We start from the raw sequence: 22,694 nt of genomic DNA on the forward strand, positions 1-22,694 counted from the left end.
TCTTATCATTACGTTCTTGTTTATATTGCGTTTACTTGTTCATTAGTTGTCAGGACATAATTTTAACCAGATTATTATATCTGTATGGATTGAGCATGTAAAGATGAAATGAGAGTACTGTCATTATTTACTTATACGACTTTCTTTCTTCCAAGGAACACAAAAGGCAGAATGTTAGAATTCAGTTTCAGTAAAATATTTTAATACAATGAAAGTGAATGGTGACTGAGGCTGTCAGTCTCAAACATTCTGCATATTATTTCATTTTGTGTTCCATTAAGAAAGAAAGTCAAACATATGGGCTTGAAATTAAAAGACCTGCGTAACAAGGTAATGGAACTTTATAGTCTGTCCAGTTCCCTGAGGCTGTGAAAAGTTACGTTCAAAACAACTGGCACCAATGTAATCCCATAATTGTGCAGCAGTAGCAGCATGTCCACATGCTAACTGCATGTGTTTTTCTAGCAATAGCAGCAGCAGCAGAGCTAGTCTGCCAAGACTAATATCCTATCAGTATTTCATACCCACATTCACATGCTAAATCTTTCCGAGAGTTAGCATAACTGTACTAATTTTATGATACTTTCTTGTTACTTTTGCATTTTTTGCTATCCTGTTTATTGTAATTGTGTCAAAAAGAGCATACAAAATGGCCTTCAAAATTTTTTACTAGACTTTACATGATGATTTTGTGCTTTATAGTTTTATGTATCATTTCTCTGGTTTACTGTTTTTTCTTTGTTCATCAGAGATACTTCAAGGAATCACAAAATGAATTCCAGCAGAGAATCCAGCAGAGAGAGATAGATCTTCAGGCACTCAGAGAGGCTTTGTCTCGTAAGACTTATAAGGTGAGTTTAAAGAAGAAGAGATGTTTTTGGACTCAAGTCAGGACTCTCTTCCAATCAGTCAGTGAGGAGGCCTGTGCAGGAACAATTCTACTCCATGTCTACAGACACAGTGCCCCGCTATGCACATTTTAAGAGTATTTCAGGGCCAGAAAGATCAGCATCATGACAGCCCATTAAATCTTCTGGTCCTTAACTATGTGGCCAAGTGTAAAATGGCTAATTTCATGGACTAAATTAATTACCTGACATGAAATGCAGTATGTGATGACGAAATACAACTATGCCTAAAGAGATCATGTCATGCCTTTTTTTACTTTATTATTTTGCTTGGGGTTCACTTATAATGTTATTAAAGGTTTTTGTACAAAAAAACAGTCATAATGTAGTATGACGTTTTTCCACTGTCTCTCTGTAAAGAACCTTTTTGATGCAAGTTTTTTTTTAACCTCTCTGCTCCTATAAAACATTATAGCGTCATGGTTACTGGTGTAACCTCCGTTCCCTGATGGAGGGAACGAGACGTTGGTGTCGATGTAGTGACACTAGGGGTCACTCTTGGGAGCCCGAGACACCTCTGGTCTTTGATAAAAGGCCAATGAAAATTGGCGAGTGGTGTTTGCATGCCATTCCCCCGGACATACGGGTATAAAAGGAGCTGGTATGCAACCACTCATTCAGGTTTTATGCTGAGGAGACGATATAAGGTCCGGCCATTTCAGCGGGTAGTTCAGCGTCGTTGCAGGAGGGACACAACGTCTCGTTCCCTCCATCAGGGAACGGAGGTTACACCAGTAACCACGACGTTCCCTATCTGTCACTCACTCGACGTTGGAGTCGATGTAGTGACACTAGGGGTCCCTATTCAAAACGCCACAAGGCTGAACTGTGTTACGTGAACTGGCGGTGTGTGGTGGGCAGACTTGCTGTGTGCCTCATAGCCAGCACACCAGGCCGACACGTAACCTCCCCCGACACATTTATGAGTGTCGAACGGCCCTTTTTGGGGACAAGTCGACTACCCAAAGATAGAGACAGGCTTAACCCAGTCATGGCCTCTTTTCCCCTTCTCTTTTTCCACTCCCTAAAAAAGAGGAATTATCCGACTGGGCCGCCAGGTCTAGTCGGGGGTTGTCCCTCCCAAGGGGAAGACACCGCGGAGACCACACCTCGCCAAAAGAGAGGGGGGGATATTTAAGTGGAAGAATATATCATATGGTCTTTCCAACCATGTGGAGAGCCTTCAAGATAGCGGAATTACTACAAACATGGAGACTGGGGCAGAGGGGCTCTGCCCAAGGAAGACGCAGTTTGCCAGCAGGGAAACGAACTAGTGGAGGATATAGATCGCATGGGGTTAGCCTTACAGGGAACCGCCACATGCGGAGCACCTACCTCAGAACAGGGCTCTTAGTTAGTGCGTGTACTGGGCCGGCAGTGAGTCTCTCCGAACACTCGACTGCCACAGGGCTCGGAGGAAGTCAACCAGGGAACAAAGTTTGTGAACACTACTGGGAATTAACGGTGCACATCTTCAGCTCAAAAGGAGGTGGAAGGCACTATGTGCAAGTGATACTCCCGGCCAGCTATCCCGGGCTTATCCGCTTGTGTTGCGTGCCACTACCTGGGACGAAACCGGTTCCACCCGGAGGTTGTAGAACCTTGCAAAGGTGTTGGGTGTTGCCCAGCCCGCTGCTCTGCAAATGTCTGTTAGAGAGGCACCTCTGGCCAGGGCCCAAGAAGCCCCTACACCACGGGTAGAATGGGCTCTTAGCCCTACCGGGGGCGGCATGTTTTGGGCGAGATATTCCATAGTTATGGCGTCAACGAGCCAGTGGGTGATCCTCTGCTTGGAGACAGTGCTTCCTTTCCGCTGTGCACCAAAGCAGACAAAGAGCTGCTCAGAGACTCTAAAGCTCTGCGTGCGATCCAAATAGATGCGTAAAGCGTGCACCGGACACAGCAACGACAGGGCTGGGTCTGCCTCCTCCTGGGGCAGTGCTTGTAGGCTCACCACCTGGTCCCTAAAAGGGGTGGTGGGAACCTTGGGCACATAGCCCGGTCGGGTCTCAGGATCACGTGAGAGTAACCCGGACCGAACTCCAGGCACGTTTCGCTGACAGAGAACACTTGCAGGTCACCTACCCTCTTGATGGAAGTGAGCGCAGTCAGGAGGGCAGTCTTCAAGAAGAGTGCCTTAAGCTCGGCTGACTGTAAAGGCTCAAAGAGGGCTCTCTGTAGACCCTGAAGAACTACGGAGAGATCCCATGAGGGAACGAGGCACGGTCTGGAGGGATTCAGCCTCCTGGTGCCTCTTAGGAAACTGATGATCAGGTTGTGCTTCCCTAAGGACTTACCGTCAACTGCATCATGGTGTGCTGCTATGGCGGCAAAGTACACCTTCAAGGTGGAGGGGGACAGCCACCCTTCCAGCCTCTCCTGCAGGAAGGAAAGCACTGATCCGATTGTGCATCTCTGGGGGTCTTCGCGTCGGGAAGAACACCACTTAGCGAATAGACGCCACTTAAAAGGCATACAGGTACCTTGTAGAGGGGGCCCTAGCCTGAGTGATCATGTCTACCACCGCGGGTGGTAGACCGCTTAGGTCTTCTGGGTCCCGTCCAGGGACCAGACATGGAGATTCCAGAGGTCTGGGCGCAGGTGCCAGAGGGTGCCCCGTCCCTGAGAAAGAAGGTCCTTCCTCAGGGGAATTCGCCAGGGGGGAGCTGTCGCGAGGAGCATGAGGTCCGAGAACCACGTCTGGGTGGGCCAGTAGGGTGCTACCTGGATGACCTGCTCCTCGTCCTCCCTGACCTTGCACAGGGTCTGTGCAAGCAGGCTCACTGGGGGAAATGCATATTTGCGTAGGCCAGGGGGCCAGCTGTGTGCCAGCGTGTCTATGCCGAGGGGAGCCTCGGTGAGGGCGTACCAGAGCAGGCAGTGGGAGGATTCTTGGGAGGCGAACAGGTGCACCTGTGCCCCAGCCCATCTTGGAGGCATCTGTCGTGACCACGACGCGCCTGGAGACCAGTTCTAAGAGAGGCCAGTCCAAGGGCTGAAAAGACGGTGACAGACCGACGTAATGGCCACGCGGTGTGTCCCGTGGCGCCATGCCCGTCTCGGGACTCGAGTCTGGAGCCAGTGCTGATGCAGCCTCATATGCATCAACCCAAGCGGGGTGGCCACCGCCGAGGATGCCATATGCCCCAGGAGCCTCTGAAAACGTTTCAGTGGAACCGCTGTTCCCTGCTTGAATGCCTTCAAACAGGCCAGCACCGACTGGGCACGCTCGTTCATTAGGCGCACCGTCAAGGAAACTGAGTCCAACTCCAAACTGAGAAAAGAGATGCTCTGAACTGGGATGAGCTTGCTCTTTTCCCAGCTGACCTGAAGCCCTAGTCGGCTGAGGTGTGAGAGCACCAGGTCCCTGTGTGCGTATAACATGTCTCGAGAGTGAGCTAGGATTAGCCAGTCATCGAGATAGTTGAGAATGCGAATGCCCACCTCCCTTAACGGGGCAAGGGCAGCCTCTGCGACCTTCATGAAGATGCGAGGAGACAGGGACAGGCCAAAAGGGAGGACTTTGTACTGATACACCTGACCCTCGAACGCAAACCGCAGGAAGGGCCTGTGTCGAGGAAGGATCGAGACGTGAAAGTACGCGACCTTCAGGTCTACCGCCGCGAACCAATCTTGATGCCGGACGCTCGCCAGAATGCATCTTTGCGTCAGCATCTTGAACGGGAGTCTGTGTAAAGCCCGGTTCGGTACTCGCAGGTCTAAGATTGGCCGCAACCCACCACCTTTTTCCGATACGATGAAGTAGGGGCTGTAAAACCCTTCCTTCATCTCGGCTGGAGGGACAGGTGCTATTGCATCCTTCCGTAGGAGGGTAGCGATCTCCGCGTGCAATGTGGCAGCGTTTTCACCCTTGACCAAGGTGAAGCGAATACCGCTGAACCTGGGTGGGCACCTGGCAAACTGAATCACGTAGCCGAGTAGGAGGAGCGCGAGGTGCCACAGCACGTTTGGGCATGTGGCGAAATCAAATAAAAAGGCAACAAAAGATTTTCCACCTGGCCCTCCACCGGGGGATGGAGTGGTCTTTCTACCAGCTCCACATGAGTGGGTTCCCTTGTCCCTGGATTGTGCATCTCAGGGGCGCTTCGAGGACCTCCGTGTGTTCTTCAGCGCCGGCTTTGAGATGGGTGGCGTCGGCTTCCTGCTGTTGGCTCCACGCCGGGGCCAGGCCGAAGGGGTGGGCTGCGGTATCTTGAGCCGCGCTGGGGCAGGATGTGCCGGATTGCCTCTGTCTGCTGCTTCACCATCGAGAACTGCTGGGCAAAGTCCTCGACGGTGTCGCCGAATAGGCCCGCCTGGGAAATGGGGGCAGCAAGGAAATGTGTCTTGTCGGCCTCACCCATCTTGACCAGGTTGAGCAAAAGGTGGCACTCCTGGACCACTAGTGTGGCCATCGTCTGCCCGAGAGTCCGCACCATGACCTTCATCGCCCGGAGGGCGAGGTCGGTCGCCGAGCGCAGTTCCTGCATCAAATCTGGGGCAGAACTACCCTCGTGCAGTTCTTTCAGCGCCTTGGCTTGGTGGACCTGCAGGAGAGCCATGGCGTGCAGGGCAGAGGCGGCTCTTCCAGCAGCACTGTAGGCCTTAGCCGTCAGGGACGACGTGAGCCTACAGGGCTTGGATGGGAGCTTAGGGCGTCCACGCCAGGTGGCGGCGCTCTGTGGGCATAAGTGCACCGCAAGCACCTTATCCACTGGGGGAATCGCCGTATAGCCCTTGGCCGCCCAGCCATCGAGGGGTAGTGAGAGTGGGGAAACTGCGGAGTCGGGGCCGGGCAGTAAAAGGTGCCTCCCACGACTTCGTCAGCTCCTCATGCACTTCCGGGAAGAATGGCACTGGAGCGGGGCGCGGCTGCTTTGAGCGGCGCAGCGAGCCCAGAAACCAATCATCAAGCCACGAGGGTTCAGGGGAGAGTGGAGGGTTCCACTCTAGCCCGACTCTCGCGGCCGCCCGGGAAAGCATGTCCGTCATTTCGGCATCGGCCTGTAACTGGCCGATTGTCCCCGAAGGGGGAAGCCCAGCTGAGGCTTCTGCGTCCAACTGGACAAGCCCGCTCTCTGATGCTGCGCTCGAGAGCTCATCATCTTCATGAGCTCCGAACAAGAAGCCAGACTCGCCATGCGCCGAGCCGGCGAACTCATCCGGAAGCCCGACTGGGGCAGATGAGCGTGCTGGGGAATGGGAGGTCCGCGGGGGGATACCCGGCAGAGACGATCCCATTGGGGTCCCCAAATTGCCCCCAGTGCTAGCCGTGCTGGCCTCATACCCATAGGTAGAAGGACTGAGGCGGGGAGCCGTTGGGGTGGCGAAAGCAAGCTGCGACCGCAACGTTGCCATGGTCATGTTCTCGCAGTGAGAACATGAACCATTCACAAACGCTGCTTCCATGTGGGTCGCGCCCAGACACGAAAGACAGCGATCATGACCATCCGAAGTTGAGAGATAGCGACCGCAACCAGGAATAACACACAATCGGAAAGGCATCTTTAGAAAGACGCGTCTTTAAAAAGACATTCCGTGTGTGCGCTCTTTTAGAGAAATATACTCTTTAGTTTTTCTGCCGAAGCACCCAGGGGCGTTCTCTGCAGTGCACCAGTGCAGAGGAGGGAGAAGCCGCTGAAATGCGCCGTCAGATCCAGCAGAGGTGAATGAACAGTGATATTCAGCTCAATGAGCATGACCATTCGGCTCCGAAGAGAAAATCTGAATGAGTGGTGGCATACCAGCTCCTTTTATACCCGTATGTCCGGGGGGATTGGCATGCAAATACCACTCGCAAATTTTCATTGGCCTTTTATCAAAGACCAGAGGTGTCTCGGGCTCCCAGGAGTAACCCACGCCATTTATCATCACATAGTTGTTTGGCTCCTTTTAAAATCATAATGATAACAGAAATCACCCAAATGGCCCTGATCAAAAGTTTACATACCCTTGAATGTTTGGCCTTGTTACAGACACACAAGGTGACACACACAGGTTTAAATGGCAATTAAAGGTTAATTTCCCACACCTGTGGCTTTTTAAATTGCAATTAGTGTCTGTGTATAAATAGTCAATGAGTTTGTTAGCTCTCACGTGGATGCACTGAGCAGGCTAGATACTGAGCCATGGGGAGCAGAAAAGAATTGACAAAAGACCTGCGTAACAAGGTAATGGAACTTTATATAGATGGAAAAGGATATAAAAAGATATCCAAAGCCTTGAAAATGCCAGTCAGTACTGTTCAATCACTTATTAAGAAGTGATCTCTTGATAGCAAGCCAAGGTCAGGTAGACCAAGATTTCAGCCACAACTGCCAGAAGAATTGTTCGGGATACAAAGAAAAACCCACAGGTAACCTCAGGAGAAATACAGGCTGCTCTGGAAAAAGATGGTGTGGTTGTTTCAAGGAGCACAATATGACGATACTTGAGCTGTATGGTCGAGTTGCCAGCAAGAAGCCTTTACTGCGCCAATGCCACAAAAAAGCCCAGTTACAATATGCCCGACAACACCTTGACATGCCTCACAGCTTCTGGCACACTGTAATTTGGAGTGACGAGACCAAAATAGAGCTTTATGGTCACAACCATAAGCGTTATATTTGGAGAGGGGCCAACAAGGCCTATAGTGAAAAGAATACCATCCCCACTGTGAAGCATGGTGGTGGCTCACTGATGTTTTGGGGGTGGGGGTGGGGGGGTGAGCTCTAAAGGCATGGGGAATCTTGTGAAAATCGATGGCAAGATGAATGCAGCATGTTATCAGAAAATACTGGCAGACAATTTCCATTCTTCTGCACGAAAGCTGCGCATGGGACGCTTTTGGACTTTTCAGCACGACAATGACCCTAAGCACAAGGCCAAGTTGACCCTCCAGTGGTTACAGCAGAAAAAGGTGAAGGTCCTGGAGTGGCCATCACAGTCTCCTGACCTTAATATCATCGAGCCACTCTGGGGAGATCTAAAACGTGCGGTTCATGCAAGACGACCAAAGACTTTGCATGACCTGGAGGCATTTTGCCAAGACGAATGGGCAGCTATACCACCTGCAAGAATTTGGGGCCTCATAGACAACTATTACAAAAGACTGCACGCTGTCATTGATGCTAAAGGGGGCAATACGCAGTATTAAGAACTAAGGGTATGCAGACTTTTGAACAAGGGTCATTTCATTTTTTTCTTTGTTGCCATGTTTTGTTTTATGGTTGTGCTATTCTGTTATAAGCTACAGTTGAATATGAATCCCATCCCAAAAGAAATGTGTTTTGCCTGCTCACTCATGTTTTCTTTAAAAACGGTACATATATTACCAATTCTCCAAGGGTATGCAAACTTTTGAGCACAACTGTAAATACATCAACAAATACATAATGTGAAAGAGTCAATAAATGCAAATGCAAATGAAATAGTCGACCCCTACATTGCTCTGCACATTAAAGCTGGGACAGAAACGTGAATGTTCTTTTATCTTTTATAGAGAGAGCATTTTTCTTCCATACTGACAACCAATTCTTCAAGGAAGAGCAATGTCCCATGGAAACACAAAATTGATGCAATGAAGGCTAAATTTCACTAAAATATCTGCACAATCCTCTATGATGTCTTCACCATCCATCACTGTGTATTTTGGTGTATTTGAGTGGCAGTTGTTCTCTGCAGGTAATGAGGTTGTGGGATCCAATAGCATCTGTCTGATAGAAATACACAATAGGTTAAGAGTCAGTGTTTCAGCATGTGTGGACGATATATGTGAGCCCTTCACAATGTGAAAAAAAAAATGAAATAAAGTGTGATAGGTTTTTATTTTATTTCATTTTTTTTGTGGCTGTGCAAAATGTTAATGCATAAACCCAAGTAAATAATAAAAACATTCCAAAATTCTATGTGGATCACAAATTCAGTCTTTATCACTCACATGCTTAGTGGAGAAAAGTATCTTCATCGAAGACAGCTGGAAGACATAGTATAGCTGCTTTTTTATTGTAAACATATGACACAAAGATATTACATTGTATTAAATAATCAGTGTATAATTAATGGCAAAAAATAGATATAACAAAATAAAAACAGATAAAAAGGAGTTCATAAACTCACATAATATGATATCTTTAAGGCAGGCATATGCTGTTATCAGAGCAGACAATGATTCTTATAACGCGGGTGGGTTGGATACCTTTTTTCAGAACATAAAGTCGGTATTTTAAAGAAAATATCTCTCTGCAAGTTTGCTTCACTTCACGCAACTCATAAGGTGGCTTTGACTGGACATAGAAATGCTAGTTTCAGAGTTTGTGCTTATGTAGATCACTTGCTTCCATATTATTCGAACTTGAATAAAGGATACATTACAGACAAAAAGGAAATAACACCGGGGTGTTTCCATATATGTTAACAAGTAAGTTTTGCTCCCACGAAATGCCAGATGCACTTTATTTCACAACAACATTGTTTCTGTGTGTTACTTATGTTTGTATAATTTGTCCATATTTTGCTATCTGTACAATTGTGAGCTGTTTGGAGTGCATCTGGACTGTGAAATGCATCTTCCTTACTCTATGGGTGCAGCGCTCTTCTAATTTTGCACACAAAATTGAGATAAGTCCCTTGCATTTTGTAGACAAATGTACTTTTCATATAGTGGATAACAGAAAACACCTTTTGTGGACAAAATGCACCCAGCATGTCACAAAATGCATTTCCTCGACAAAATGCTCATTCAAAATTGAATTTACAAAAATAATTTTGTGGACGACATGCATTTCATGACCCAGACAATCCCTTTCGTGGACAAAATCAATATCTCATTCTCAGCATGTGCATTTTGTGACATGCTAAGTTCATTTTGTCCACTAAAGTTGTTTTCTGTTATCTGTGAAATGAAAAGTACATTCATTTCACCTTATGTCCACGAAATGAAGGGAACATGCACGAAATAAGTTTTTGGTTTAGAATTTTGTGAATGAAATGCTGACTTTTTACATTTTTGCATGCAAAATGCAACTGGCTTTTGTCTTTCTGTGCACAAAACCCATGTAAGTTTAATTGCATTTCATGTCACGTAAATCATGGAGTCCACGAAATTATACATTTTACACTTGGCGCCTTGTACTAAACCAGGAACCTGTCATGTCATATGTCAGGATTTTAAACCAACTTAAAACTATATCGCTTTCGTTATGTTTGAGCCTAGATTGACAGATTCTCTTTCTCTCTCTCTCTCTCTCTCTCTGGCCATGTTCACACAGCAGCAGAATACGGTTCTCAGACCAGTTTGAGTGCTTAATACGGCTGCATTCACACACAGGATGGTTATTTACGAGTAGGACAACCGCATTCTATAACCGAACTGACACCCACAAATTTTTAGGACACACAACTGCATTCTCGGCAAACCTGTGCTTCATGAACGGTACTGCACTCTGCATGCGGTTAAAATGCATTCAAAGCTGCTGTCAGTTAATTATGATCAGATGGATTCATTTACGCCTCATTTGGAATTGTTTATTTAATAATTGTGAGTCAATTGTGAAAAGACATACCAGTGTTATGGACATGGCCATCTTTAATATTTACTTCAGTCACTGTGGATACAGCTGTTAGAATACCGTTGTGACTTTGGTTGTTCGTTCATACAGAGAGTATTCAAGCCGCTACTGTAAGATGTCGTACGTTGTATGAACAGGACATTTCAAGACTCACACCTCTAAGCAAAGGCGGTTGTCAGTCTCAAACACTGATTGTGTGAACGTAGCCTCTCTGCAGGCCTGGTTCAATTTAACACTCTACATTAGGAGTCTGGTTTAATAGTAAAATAATATATTCTGAAATTATAGATTCTAAAAGCTAGTTTAATGTTTGCCGCAAAGTGGACAAAGTTGTTTTATTCTCAAAACATTATCAACATGTTTACACGCTCATAATGTGGGGCTCGTCAATGGTTTGTTTGGCATTCCATTCAGCATACAACTGTAATAAAACAGGCTGCATGACACTGATAAATGATTACTGGCAGAGTAACATTTGTATACAGGTGTGAGGGACTTCAGCATTTTACAAATAACACAAAGAACAAATATATTCCTCCCTCACTTGGTTTTGCTTGCATGTCCCTGTAGGTTCTACTGGTTGTTTAGATCAGTGTTACTATCAGAAATGATTAATAATTATTTCTTTAGTTATTAATTAATATTTAAATTAAATAATAGAATCTAACTCATTAAAACCTCATACGGGGCTCCAGTAAATGTAGTGCACTACGTTTAGGAGCGGGTTTGGTTATTAGCAATAATTAATAATTATCAAAGATAATTATCAATTATTAAAATCAATAGAACATTGATTTGAATCAATGTTAGCTCTTTTAATCATTCACATCAACAATCAAAGATAACCATCAAATTCAATAGAATATCATTATTATCAAAGACAATCATTAATTATTAAAATCAAATGGAACATTGATTAGAATTAACACTAGCTTATTGATCCTTCAAATTCAACAATCATCAAAGATAATTATCAATTATCAAAATCAATAGAATATTAATAAGGATTAATATCGCTAGGGCACCAACCTGGAATCAGGGACTAATAACCAGATAGTATAACAGTCTCAATATTAGATTGTTCTCTTAAGAAAATCGACATTCAAAAGGAAACAATGAAGGCTTGAATCCGAGCACTGACATCTCCTGCCAGCATTTGACACAGGTGTATGCAAAACAAACCAAAACACTTCTCTTTTAAATATAACAAAGTCTATTTCTGCACTAATATCAATTAATAATCAATACAATGCAGTCAATAAACTTCTGACTTACAACTACAAACTAAACAGTGACATGATTAGATATGGTGACCAAAATAATCCTATAACACATGAGAGGAAGATAGGTTGGTGTGTGTGTGTGTGTAAGGTGTGACACGCACAAAATGGCGGACGTGACTCTCGTGGATAGTATGTCACGTGAGATTTCTGGCCAGAGAATATGGCCGCGAATGTGGGCGGAGAGAAGCCGGTTAATGGCGTCTGCCCATTTACCTCGTGTCTCTGCTTGTACAATAACTTGGGGACAAAGCTGAGCTTATTCACAAAGTTATCTACTAGCCTAAAGTGTGTGCGAGAATGTTTGTGAGGGGTCGCGTGTGTGTGGTTAGTACGAGAGAGAGAGAGAATAAAGTGGCGGCACCAAAACCGGTTTCGCGATCGTGGGAGAGAAAGCATCTGTTAGTTTCAGTCAGAGACACGGTGGACAGCTTGTAAACCATCCCACGGTCTTTGGTTCTTTAATGTATAAACTCAGTGTGCCGGTCTCACCCGCAATGATGGAAATACCCAACAGTCCAATGTGGTTGGACTACAACACAGCAGATCTCATTCGTGATAACAGTACATTACAGTAATACCTCGAGTATTATTAGCAGCAATGAGCGGACTCGGCGGTCCGTAAACTGTACAAGCAATAACCTTGATACACAAGAATAACACACTATAATATTCTATCTCTGCCCAGACATAAACCTCTAACTTGAATCTTATGAGGACGCAGGTAGAATGTGTGTTCATCCGTCATTTAATTCCGACTCGGTTCCTCGAGGCTCGGGTGATGACGGGAGGCCGTTTCCTCACTCTGAGAGCAGCGATGAGCTGCGTCTACACATGGTGAGCAAAGTTGCTGGAAGCAATTCCCGTAAGGATCTCAGAGATATTTCTACTCCCGATGACGTCATGGTTGAGGGGCATTCTGTTGTGTGCCTCATCCAATAGGAGTTGAGAGTTCAATCCTTTAGTGAGCAAGGCTTCATGGGATTTGTAGTCTGTTTTGGACTCCCTTTGTTTGATTTTGGCACGGTTTTTATCAGTAAGATTTATGACTTTGTGTGTGGACCTCAGTCAGGTTTTACGACTGTGTTAGGCCTGCCTTTGTCTTCTATCTGAATACATGAGGCCCAACATCCCCTTCATGTGCGAATGATGCAAAGATCTATTGGGATTTTACTAAAATTCATCACTGAAAAGGATTGCTTGCAGACTTGGCACTAAACAGCACACGCAGCATCATGAATGGACACGTAGTGGCTGCATCACACTTTTCTTTGAGCATAATATTGCACTATTGAGTGCTACGTTTTTTTTTTTTTTTTTAGAAGAGGAGAGAGAGAGCACGCAGTCACATGTATGGTTGCCAGATTGCATAAATTAAGTATGACATAAGCGAAATATTTCCAATTTGTGCAAGTATAAATCTCTGATTGGGTGTTGCATCTATTATCTGGCAACTCTGAGCATATTAAAAGCTTGTGGATGCACAATAAGTCCCAAAGCCAGACAAATGGAAGATCTAATAAAAACATTTATGATAAATCGACCTGCGGGCAGTAGTTTGCCCTGGTCTGCAATTGAGGGTGATCTAAGGTTCGTTTCAGGGTGCTTAACACCCTCAAGCACCCCCATAGAACCGGGCCTGCCTCTCTGTCTCCCTCTGTACCTCTTTTGTTAGTTTTGGGATGTACAAACCTACTGATGGGCTAAATGTAGGTTTGGCTAATTAGTGGAAACGGGTGTTAATGGGTGTTCCCAGATAACTGGGAGGCCAGTTTGTGGGTTTCCATTGAAGGAGAAAGAGTGATTGTGAAACACAAGTTGTTGTGGTACTGTGATCATATACAGTGTCATGTGATAAGCTTGTTGTGTCACAATAGGTGTGTTTGATTTCACAGACCGATTGGCGCCTGGATTGAGTTCAAAATTTTGTCTGATTTTCAGTCAGCACCACTATTGCATCACCATGACATATTCTATGAAAGTACTATACCGCAAGAGTGAAGCAAGATACATTTTCTCTGACTTCTTTATTCTACACCTAGGCACTGTTTTAAGCAGCACATAATAGTGTTTCTGGTTATTACATAAACAGATTCAGGGTGATACAAGACCCCTGACCACACTGTTGGGTTTTATTTTGTGAAAATGACTTGCTGACTGTAGATTATTCTATACCTAACTGATTGTAATTTCACACAGTGGACAATCAAAACAAGTCTAAACTGTCAAAAATTCATATTCAAACAAAGGTGCTGTAAGAGATTTATTTTTATGGAATGGTATGCAGAAAATTTTCATTCTCCCTGAAAGATATACTGAAATAAGTGTCCTGAGATATCTCACTGGTCTCTGTGAAAGCCCTAGACTGTGTAAACAGCAAACTAAATTGTGAACGCGGGCCACAGACACATTCTTTGATTAGCCAATCAAGAAGACTTTGATGTGCTTTCTGCCTGTCAATCATTTTGCACATTTTCATAGTGTAGTAGTCGAAGCGGAACATTCAGGTTTAATGTCATATTTAGATTTACAACATTTGTCATGTGAAGGTGCTCTTTTGCCACTGTTGTGTTTGACAACCGTGAGAAGATGCACTGCTGCTCTACTGTTTGGTGACAGTCTCAAAGCTATCTTTGGAGGGCAGTGTTTTTGAACACCCCAGCAATGGTATAGCAACATGACACAGCCATATCTCAGCAAAAGGATTTTGTTGAGATATGGTTGTTGACTCCCTTGATACGGGACAATATACCTTTTTGGGCATCATTGGACACTTGGGGGCCCCTGAGGGCCTCTAGAGGCCAGGGCCATATCTTAGCACCAGAATATTTTAGAAACAAGGGGGTGGGCTCTTTTGACATGGGACAACATACTGAGTACCTTTGAGGGCACCATGTTGGACCAGTGTTAAGTAAGTTGCTATAAAAAAAGCAATTCACTACAAATGACTAATTCTTTAAAATTTTACTTTACATATTACTTTATCAAAAAAGTAATCACATTACTTACACATTACTTCTAAAACACTTTTCACAAAAAAGCTTTAGTTTTTCCGCTCAACAAATTCAAAATTATGTCTATATTTCCTCCTTGTTTATAGATTCATTAGGGGACACATGTCCATCAGCTGTCACAGAAATGCAAACAGATTTATAAATTAATGTAATTCATATTTTAAACGTAATCTACAAAAAAATATTTTATTTTAGAAATATCTGTAACCCAAGAAATGTACTTAAAAGTAATTAACTTAATTGAAAGTTTGTAACTGTAATCTGATCACAATAATCATGTGTTACACTACTTTTTGTACTAAATTTAATAACAGTAATTAATTACCTTTTAATTAGATCACATCCAACACTGCCACAGACACATCTCAAATTTTACAGATCTAATTATTTGTGCAGTTCTATTTGTGGTGCAGAAGTTATAAACTTTACCTTTCATGCACATTAAAATAAATCTAATGCTGGGGGAATTTAAATATTTTGAACGTACATGTGAAAAATGAATAGAATTTATGGCAAAAAACACTGCCACTCTTTCAGTCCTACTTACACTCCAGCAAGGCTATGTGAGGTACCAGTAGGAGCTGAGTCAATGGACTTATTGCAATGTGTGTCCTAACAGATCTCTTCAGAAACAGCAATAGAGGACAGTGAGTGGATATTTACTGAGCTGATGCGCTCCATTGAGAGAAGCTGCTCTGAGGTGACACAGCTGATCAGATGTCAGGAAAAGGCTGCGGTGAGTCAAGCTGAAAAACACTTGAAAAGACTGGAGCAAGAGATTGCTGATCTGAGGAGGAGAGATGCTGAGATGGAACAGCTTTCACACAGTGACAATGACATCCATTTCCTACAGGTAACAGAACTCTAAAAAAGGCTTTAGACTCTTTGATCAATTAAACATTTCTTAGGCCAGAGGCACGGGCACAATGCATAAAAAGATTATTTTCTAAAAAATGTGAGTTTGTCAACCTTGACCTTGAATTTAACGTGCATAATTTAATATTGTCATAATTTTTGCTGTCTACAGCTTCGCCACAAACATCAATAAATTAATTAATAAAAAAATAAAACAAAATCACACACATAAAACCCTTACACCTCTCTCTCCACTGTCCCTCCCCGAGAGCCCTCCAAAAAAGACAGATATCCGCCCCACTTCTTCACAAACATGTCTTTAAGACCAAGACTATGCAATCTAGAGGGGGTCCAATAGACTCTATGTAAAATCTTAAATTGCATGAGGCGAACCCTTGCGTCTCTGAATGCAGATTTGACATTTTTTAGAATCCCAGCCCACTCTCCCTCCTCCAATACTAAATTTAGATCTTTCTCCCATAATCTCTTAAGAGAAGTTGAAATTCCGCCTTCCAGACCCTGAATTAGTAGGGAGTAATACACCGATGCCTCATGACCTTTTCCAAAAGCAGTAATCACCACTCCCAGAGTATCTGCCTCTTTAGGAGGGTGTAAACCACTCCCAAAAACAGTACAGAGCAGGTGGCGCAGCTGTAAATACGTATAGAACTGAGATCTAGGAATCCCAAAAAGTTGAACCAAATTTTGAAAGGATCTCAACACTCCATTCTCATATAGGTCACCGACTGTAGTAACCCCCATCCCAGTCCATTCTGACCAGCAAAAAGGGGACTTGTTGATGCGTAGTTTGGGGTTCAGCCATATGCTTGAGGCAACATTTTAAAAAATGTCAGAATTAAACAGTCTGGACACTTTTGTGCATACCGGGTTCAAGTGCCAGATAACGGGATGTAACTTAGCTTCTCCGATTAATTTGATAGAAAGGCTCTGCAGTGGCGAAATAGGGGCAGGAACTTCCTGTTCTATACAGAACCAGGGAGGGGCTCTCTCAGGTGGAAGAGACCAATGAGCCAAATGTCCGAGACCGAATGCATAATAATAAAATAAAATCTTGGATAGGCCTAGCCCACCTTTGTCAATCAGCCTATGTAACTTATTGAAATGTAATTTGGGACGCTTACCATTCCAAATGAAGGACTTTGCTATGCTATCAAATAGCTTGAAATAAGAGAGGGGCACATCTACAGGGAGAAACTGCAGTAAGTCATTGAATTTTGGAATACTATTAATTTTAATAACATTAACCTTCCCAATCATAGATAAATGTAATGAAGCCCACATCGCTCAAACCGTTTTATTAAGGGGTCAAAATTAACTCTAACTAAATCACACAAATTTGCTGGAAATAAAATACCCAAATACTTAATGCCCTGTTTTGGCCACTGGAAAGCACCCGGCTGGAAAGCCATTTCTTGGCAGTACACTGTCAGAGCCAAAGCTTCGGATTTAGACCAACTGACTCTATATCCTGAAAATTTAGAAAAGGAATTAATAATTCTGTGGAGGCAAGGCATAGATCTACTGGGGTCAGAGACAAATAATAAAATATCATCTGCGTAAAGCAAGAATTTATACGACATACCTCCCGCCACCACCCCTGGAAAATCATCCTCCTTTCTTATTGCGGTTGCTAATGGTTCCAGGGCAAGACAGAACAATAATGGGGAAAGAGTAAAATAATCTGAAATTAGTCCATTTGTTTGTGCCGCCGCTACTGGGTGTCTATAAAGTAACTAAACGTACTCCCGAACCCGAATATTTCCAAAACTTTAAAAAGATAATCCCATTCTACCATATCAAATGCCTTTTCGGAATCAAGTGAGATGGCAGTGACCGGAGATTGTTCATTCGCTACTGACCACATGATATTGATGAAACACCTAATGTTATCAGAAGAGCTGCGGCCCCGAATAAACCCCACCTGATCTATATGTATAAGAGATGTCATAACTTAATTGATTAGCCAGAATTTTTGACAAAATTTTTACATCTAACTGGATCAGGGAAATTGGATGGTAACTTTTACACTCACTTGGATCTTTGTCCTTTTTAAGAATCAGACTGATCCGGGCTTATGTCATGGTTGGTGGAAGCTTTCCATCCTTTAATGATTCAGTATAAACTTCTAGCAAAAGTGGAGCCAGTTCTGTAGCATAAGATTTGAAAAACTCAGCAGCAAAGCCATCAGGCCCCAGAGCCTTGCCTGTTGGTAAGGCCTTAATAACCTCGCCAAGCTCCTCCAAGATTATCTCAGAATCAAGAGAATTTTTTTGCTCAGTCGTCAGTTTATGGAGATCTAATGGTTCCACAAAGTTTCGAATATCTTCATCAATAGATGAAGACGTGGAACTATAGAGATCAAAGTAGAATTCTTTAAAAGTATTATTAATATCAATGGCCGAGGTAAATATTTCACCATCAGCAGATTTCACTGAGGGAATGGTAGAAAAAGACTCTCACTGCTTTATATATCTAGCCAAAAGTTTTCCTGCTTTGTCCCCCGACTCAAAGTATGACTATCTTGCCCTGAATAAACAAAACTCCACTTTCCGCTACAAAATAGTATTATATCTGTATTTCAATCGAGTCAATTCTCTGAGGCCATCGGATGACAAACGGCGCTTCAGCTCTTCTTCGGCATTTTTAATATTTCCTTCCTACTCCACGAGTTCTCGTGCTGAATGAGGCATACTGTATGATCCGACCCCTAAGAACCACCTTAAGTGCCTCCCAAGCCACGCCCACAGTGGATACTGAGGACCAATTGGTCTCCATATAAACATTGATTTCAGACTTTAACATTTGTTGGAATTCAGGATTTTGTAAAAGGGACACATTAAGGCGCCAACTAAATTATTTCTTTTTCTCCGTATGTGGCACCACCTCTAAACTCACCAGGGCATGATCTGAGACTAAGATACTTCCAACTGAGCAATCCACAACAGATGAAATGAGGGACTTGAATATAAAAAAAAAAAAATATTCTAGAATAAATCTTGTGGACTGATGAAAAAAAAAATGTATAGTCTCTACCAGATGGGTTCAAAAGTATCCAAATATCTGTAAGTCCAAGATTTTTACACATCCTGTGAAGCATCAATGTTGCTCTAGGGGGCTTACACACTTTTGCTTCACTATGATCAAGGACTGAGTCCATCAAAAGATTAAAGTCTCCTCCCAAAATTATATCATGAGGGGTGCCAGCGGTTTGCAACATCCCATCAAGATCTATAAAAAAGCCCTGATCATCAGAGTTAGGCACATAAATATTAGCCAAAATCAACCTTTGCCCCTGAATTTCTGCTAAAACAATAATGACTCTTCCTAATTTATCTTTAATCTGTTTGAGACATTTGAATTGTAGATATTTATTTACCAATATAATGACTCCCTTGCTCTTACTTGAGCCAACACTAAAGAAAACATGCCCACCCCATATCTTCCCAAATTGTTCCGCTTCCTGCGGTGTAAGGTGTGTTTCTTGAAGAAACTCTAGATCATATTTCTTACGTTTAAGCAAAGAAATAACCTTCCTTCTTTTTATGGGGTGCACCCGCCCTTTATGCTCTTGTCGCTGCGCCTCTCTTTCCAAGCGTTCATCTCTTTGATGTTGCATATGCAAGAATGTTCGCAGTCTAACCATAAGCTGGTCTGATGTATTCCCAGATGAAACTTCACCTTGTTCTGGAATTATACTTATTGCTTCCGACTCATCTGGAAGTTTAGCCTCATCCATTGCTTTCACAGTATCTTGCTGCTTTGGTGGCATTTTTGTTTTAAAAAAAAAAACAGTTTCTCCAGCCACTCAACTTAAACAAGGGTTTGTTGCAGGAAAAAAAAAAAAAACATGCAACTTCCATATGTACCAACCTCCTATTGGCCTGGAAGCACCGCTGCCACCATGTGTCAAGTAGTGTGTTGCCGAGAGACCAGGGAGGAGTTAGGAAGGCTCAGTAAAAGAGTAGTTTTCCAAATGCCATAGGTGATTTATTTTACAAGCTGCATTTAAAAAAAAAAAGTGCAGTCAACAAAGTACAAAAGAAAAATTTACAAAATTGTTGCTCAACAAATACCACTTTTACTTGTGCTAAAAACACAAATAAAAGGTGCTGTAAGCAGCAAAACCTGGCACTAAACAATGCCTAGTGGTTCATCCACCAGAATAAACTTTATACCTCACCTCAGACAAAAAGCTTGCACAGGTTACAGGATACAACCTTTCTCTCCCCCTCAAACATGCTCAGTGGCTTAAATAGCCCAGTTTCCTGCCAAACACTAGTGGGAAGAACCATTGTCATGGGGGAAACCTCTCCCTATAACACACATCATGGAATTCCACAGTATAACATTGTAACCTAAATACTATACATGCATGTTCAAAAACTCATTTCTTACCCACATAATCATCATAATACAAACAAACACAACATAAGACATTTAACACATCATAGCGCTCATATTTTGGAAAATGGTACAACCAAATCACAAAGTAAGTTCTGGCTACGCACGCTACCAGAGCCCACCCCCAAAACACAGGATCAGACAGGTAAGATCTAACGTGCCATAATATGCAAAATTACCCAATAAAGAAAATAATTGAAAACAAACCATAACTCTATTATTCTTACATAACATTAACAGGTTGAACATTTGATGTTGGTATTGTCCATCAACACATATACAACTTGAACATGCAACAAATAATAACTTTGTGAAATCAATACAAACCACAAGTAAATATAAAATAGTACAAGGCTAACACTCTAGTGATGACGTCATCATCCATGTTCGTCATCACAACGATCTCGATGTTAATCTGAAAAAAATCCTTGATGATAAACTTTCACATTTTCTATATTTAGCCCATGTTCTACACCTAGACCAGGGGTGCTCATTTCATCAATCGCAATAGCAAGACAACCACTGGTTGTTAAAATCTAAGAGATTTACTTTTTATTCCCTCGCTGTAACTTTTTGGAAGGAAGTCAAGAGAGCTGGATTTTGGTGCGGCTAGAGTTTAATGAAAATGTAAACAAAGTACAAAATAACTGGGTAAACACAAGAACACGGCAGAACCAGGACTTAGAAACAAAAAAAAACAAATGAAACATCCACGATGGGAACTGGTACAAAGGAACAAGAGTGAAACACATAATACATAACGACTCACAAAGACTGGGCAGAAATCAGGGCATAATATACACAGGGGATAATGAGTGAATGAAACACAGGTGAGAACAATCGAGGACAGCTGGCAGTGATGAGGGCAGGGAATTATGGGAAGTGTATTCTGGGGGAAACAGATGACAGGGGCAAAACACATGGCAAACAACAGTGTATCTTGACACTCGCTTCAGTAGGCACGCACTGACTGACAGGCGGCTCATGTATTTGCGCCGCGCTTTACATGCGTGTGTTCGTGCTAAAACATACATTATACCTGTTTCATGTGACATCACTATATGACCGCGCCGCCATGTTTGTGACCAAAATTCCATATTTCTTCATTGTGTTGCACTGTGAGATGCGGCAAAGTCTGCAAAATTTTTGTTTCTGTTTATAAATCTTGAAAAGGTGAAACTGCTGTTTAATTACCAGAGCCAAAATGTCATTTTTCTTTCAATAAAGTTTCTGATGAAGAGAGTGTGTTAATTTGAATAATAAATTACCAGGAAAGTAGAGATGATAAAATAACTGATAATTATGCTCAGCCTTTATCAAGTTTTTCTAATGTCTGATAAAAAAGTAGAGCAACACTTCAGGCAGAAATTTCCCATCAGTCACACATACACTACAGAAAATTGTGCATCATGCATTAGTATGAGAACACAGCTATTTGTGGGGTTAAAAGATACGATAACTAAATCAATGCTGAATATTGTATCTCAAAATGAATACATTGTGGCCCCCCATGTTCTGCTTGAAGCCCGATATGGCCCCTGGCCTGTACCAAAAAACTTTGCCATCCCCTGCTCTATACCTCCACTATTGTGCAGGACATGAAATGTCAAGTGACAATCTTTTTCTGCTTTTTTAGCATTTAGCATTCTTTGCATTGTTTTGAACATAATGTTTTATGCACAACAGTAACTCGCTCTGTCGGCATTAAGGGCAGTTTAGACCCTACACATAAACTGATTTTAATGTATTTATTTCATACATTATGATTTAAAATGGTGATCAGTGTATTGAAAATAACTTTCATTTTTTCATCTCTGTAATCATGTCTCCCTGTTATATATATATATATATATATATATATATTTGATATTTTTTTTTTTTTTAAATCAGATACATGTAGATAAGTGATGTATTTTTAAAAGTTGGCGTTGAAAAAGAAAATTGTTGGAGGATACCTATATTTTTCATTCTTTCTGACAAACAGCCATAAAATGGAATGTGAATTACAGTATGTACAGTTTGCAACATTTTGAAATTGCAGCGCACAGTGTTTATTATAAGGGGGAATAGCTTTCGCAACTCAGTACTCACTACTCATGAGTCCTTTTAAATGAGCTACTCTTTTACTCTTACTTGTAGTTTTAGGACAGGTACTTTTACTCTACTCACACTACATTTTTTGGGAAGTAAGAGTATTTTTACTTGAGTATGATTTTTCAGTACTCTTTCCACCACTGCTAGCTACTTTTTCAAGTAGCTTTGCACCATCAGCTCCATTGTATAAAAAACTTAATATCTTGACCATACACAATATGAATATAATTCAGTCATGCACTTTTATATATAAATATTATTACAGCCCAAACAGCCCACATTTTTTAATGGATTTTTTTAGTTAAATGCACAAATCCATTCATACAATACCAGAAATTCCAATGCCCTTCATCCTCCCTTGTATCATACTACACATTATCATTTTTCCATTAAATATAGAGGTTCATTACTTTGAAATACATATTTCCATATTGCTAAAATGTCAACCTCCCTAAATAACTTAAAACATAGATTGAGCTGATGAACCCAGTCACTCTGTAAATGTTTAGACTCTCACTCTCAAACTGTCTGTATTAAGTTGTTATTTCCTTTAAATTATATGTCTTTGTCTTT

At 42.5% G+C, this 22,694-nt stretch overlaps 1 protein-coding gene across 2 annotated transcripts in view; it reads left to right on the top strand.

The window, feature by feature from the left end:
• Positions 1-21,880, top strand: part of LOC127425716 (E3 ubiquitin/ISG15 ligase TRIM25-like) — a 30,529-nt gene extending 8,649 nt beyond the window's left edge. The window contains exons 2-4 of one of the 2 annotated variants that reach the window (XM_051671975.1): positions 750-851; positions 15,370-15,603; positions 19,293-21,880. In XM_051671975.1, the coding sequence (XP_051527935.1) occupies positions 750-851; positions 15,370-15,603; positions 19,293-19,352 (396 nt within the window). In that variant the 3' untranslated portion in view covers positions 19,353-21,880. Of the gene's footprint in view, positions 1-749; positions 852-8,388; positions 8,798-15,369; positions 15,604-19,292 lie in introns of those variants that run through there. The other variant, XM_051671977.1, reaches the window with a different exon arrangement.
• Positions 21,881-22,694: the final 814 nt, after the last annotated feature.

This window comes from Myxocyprinus asiaticus, chromosome 34, assembly GCF_019703515.2.
Source record: "Myxocyprinus asiaticus isolate MX2 ecotype Aquarium Trade chromosome 34, UBuf_Myxa_2, whole genome shotgun sequence".
Classification (NCBI taxonomy): Eukaryota; Metazoa; Chordata; class Actinopteri; order Cypriniformes; family Catostomidae; genus Myxocyprinus; species Myxocyprinus asiaticus.